The sequence below is a fragment of the Vollenhovia emeryi genome, unplaced genomic scaffold (assembly GCF_000949405.1).
Source record: "Vollenhovia emeryi isolate VEMERY1.0 unplaced genomic scaffold, V.emery_V1.0 DF939385.1, whole genome shotgun sequence".
Classification (NCBI taxonomy): Eukaryota; Metazoa; Arthropoda; class Insecta; order Hymenoptera; family Formicidae; genus Vollenhovia; species Vollenhovia emeryi.
The window spans coordinates 4422-7617 of NW_011966981.1; the positions used below are offsets into that span (position 1 = coordinate 4422).

The 3196-nt window shown below is 40.3% G+C and overlaps 1 protein-coding gene across 2 annotated transcripts in view; it reads right to left on the minus strand.

Moving 5' to 3' along the window:
* Positions 1-2954, minus strand: part of LOC105558066 (non-structural maintenance of chromosomes element 1 homolog) — a 4648-nt gene extending 1694 nt beyond the window's left edge. For both annotated transcript variants that reach the window (XM_012005568.1, XM_012005569.1), the window contains exons 1-4: positions 2719-2954; positions 1619-1760; positions 1343-1538; positions 1158-1271 (exon numbers count right to left, since the gene is read on the minus strand). In XM_012005568.1, the coding sequence (XP_011860958.1) occupies positions 1158-1271; positions 1343-1538; positions 1619-1760; positions 2719-2818 (552 nt within the window). In that variant the 5' untranslated portion in view covers positions 2819-2954. The remainder of the gene's footprint in view (positions 1-1157; positions 1272-1342; positions 1539-1618; positions 1761-2718) is intronic.
* Between the last annotated feature and the right edge of the window lie 242 nt (positions 2955-3196).

Consider the following 3196-nt stretch of genomic DNA (forward strand, 5'->3'; position numbering starts at 1 on the left):
GCGTCGCTCCACCTCCCGCTCATCGCTCGATTTTTTTAAATGCCTTCCGAGTCCGGCCTACCGTCTCCTGCATCCTCCATCGCTCAAACGTGTAAATTTACTACTCAATAACTAATGTTACTTTGTACCGCAGTACATGATATTTCTCCTTAGTTTAACCCAATCTACCACTATTTTCAAAGTTGCTACTTTTGCATCAGACACCCTGTATATACAACCTCCCCTATCTTCACTCTGCAGACGCTTTATCCCCTCTCTTGTATAAGTCTATGTACATACGTGCATCACAGGGTTGGGAAGTAACTCGTTACTTGTAACAAAGTTACAGTTACTTTTTTTTGTAACTCTAACTTTGTTACTTTCCATCTGTAACTGTAACCAGAGAGAAACCTGAAAGCGGCCACGCCGACGTTTTACTCAATACCGTTTTAGGAAACTGTTTTGCGCGCTCTTACGCCCATTTTTACTTTTGGACAATTTTGCTGTGCATCTTCTGACACTGCCGATAAAGTCTCCACTTTGTGCGCGTTCATGCCGCGCCTATTTTTCAGTGAATTTCAAAATTACATTAACATAAATTATCTGCATGATGTTCACATTAATTTTATTCATGTAGTCAATGTAAATTTTATAAATTAGATGTCAGAATGCATAGCACAGACATGCACCAGTGGAAATTTTATCGGTGGAGGTAGAAAATGCGTAATGAAATAGTTCCAAAAGTAAAAATGGGCGTAAGAGCGCATAAAACAGTCTCCTGAAACGGTATCAAGTAAAACGCCGGCGTGGCCGCTCTCAGGTTTCTCTCTGCTGTAACTTAAGTCGGTTACATTTTTTTCGATAACTAGTAACTAATGTAGCAGTTACTTTATATATTTTTTAAACCGCTACAGATCGCATCAGGCCTCGCATTTGCACATAAACGCCTTTATCGACACTTTACAATTCAAATGCAGACTTGATATTTTTATTTTTATTGCAAGTAACGATTTGTTCATTTTTGAGCAACAGTAACTGTAACGCGTTACTTCTCAGAATTGGTAACTTGTAACTAGCTACATTTTAGCGAAAAAACTGTAACTGTATATAACCAGATACTTTTTTTTATAAAGCAACTTCCAACCCTGGCGCACATTATATGTTCAGAGAAACATTACATAAAACAGTTCCTGCTTGCATAAAGTGCAAATTTGAAGATTATCGTTGTAAGTATCCTTGACGTATTGCAACAGCTCCGCTATGCTTCTCACTCCCATGTAATATTTACCATCCTGAAAACTCCACTTTATTACATTTCCCTTCGAGACCACGTCAAAATCATGTGATATAAAAATTTGGGTACCTTGCTGCACAGCCACTTTCTATGGACCATCTCGTGTAAGAACTGTTCAGCGTCGGCCTTGCTCAGTTTCATATTCAACGACGAGCATAAATTGAGGCAAAACGTGCTCGACACATAACCATTGCTCGAAGTGACAATCTCAGAATATATGTTGCGCAAGAGAGCCAATTCCGCTTGCGAGAACTCGGGGTGAAAGCTGAAAAACGGTCAACAGTTTGACGAAGCTTGCGGTAATCGTGATGTCATGTCAACTGACGATATTCAACCAGGTATTACCTGGCAATTTTGTCCTGCACCGTGTTCACAAAGACCCAATACAGCTGACCGGTAACTTCGCAATTCAGGCACTTTACGGCCATGCACAACGGTCGTAGCTTTGCATTTATCTCGCTCAATATCCTCCCCGTATTGTCATGATCTGAAATACAACGTTCAATTTGCCAAAGCAAAGTAGCTTAATTTTAGAAGGAAAAGGCAACACAAGAAAGGTGACATTTAAGTCCCAGTCTACAATGAATTGTTAGTCGTTGGTCAGAAGTCAGAACTATATGTTGATCCTTTTCCTTTCAGAGTGGAAGAAAACGGACCGTCATATATGACTTCCAACAACTCATTGTAGACCAAGCCTAAAGGTTTAGACAAGTCAGTTAAGGGGGAAGAGATTAGGGAGGAGGTGAGAAGAGTCAGAGCACAAAACAACGTAATAGCTTACGACAAAGACGTAAGCGTAAACATAGCTTAACGCACAAGCTTGGCGTATATCATACTTACCTCCAATTACATATGACGTTACATTCACGCCGAAGCTTGTGTGCTATCTACATATACGTTTGCATCTTTGTTGTGAGCTGTTACGTTATTTTGTGCTCTGATTCTAAGGCTGATGGCAGAGAACGATCCGTAAACGCTCAAGACTGTCTTAGTTGTGGACATGAGGCAAGGCAGAGTAAAACTTAAGTTGTGTAAAAGAGACTTTTTTTATTTTCAGTCACGACTTAAGACAGTCTTAAAGAAAAACTCAAGTCGTGAAAGTCTATTGTATAAAACTTATGTTTCTCTCTGCCTTTGTCTTGGGACCTTACGTGTACGACTTAAGACTGTCAGCGCTTACGGATTGTTCTTTGCCATTTGCCGTCAGCCTAAGAGAAGATGTGGAAAGTAAAATAAAAGAAGAGGAAGAAAAATGAAAGGGGGTTGGGAAGATAGATCGGGCGAGATTAACAAGGCTCTCTCTGTAAAAAAAAAAAAGATAAAAGAATTATCACTTAGGGGAGATGAAGGTAGCGCAGAAATTCGATTTGCCTTCCTTCTATGTATATTTTTATTATCGCGAACGAAAGATCGTCCACATTGTTTACCTCGTCAAACTTACGTACCAAATAAGCTAATGATCAATTCCTTTCCGCGATCCTCGTGTACAGCCCCCTCGTGCATGATAGCTTGCAGCACGATCTTGTGTTGTACGCCGTAAGTCATTATTCGATTGATTCGCTCGACGAACTGGGAAAAATTACAATTAACGCAATTATCGACGACAATCGCGACCTTCTTCTTCTGATTGTGGCGCCCAGCTTCCAGCACAAGCTGACGCGGCCAAGACAAACCAATAGTCGAGATAGGAAAACACACAAAAAACACAGTATAACCAGTATGCCCACTCGCTCTTTTGTTTCACGTTCGCGCCGATCCGTACTGCGCATCCGACATGTTTTAGCTATGACCAATCACAGGATTTTTGTACGTGTGTTAGTGCAAAGTCGGTGTGACATCGAAAAATTTGCAGTTTTGACGAAAAACGCGTTAATACTTTTATACGTTGGAGCAAGTAATTACATTAATTACTTTTATTAGAAC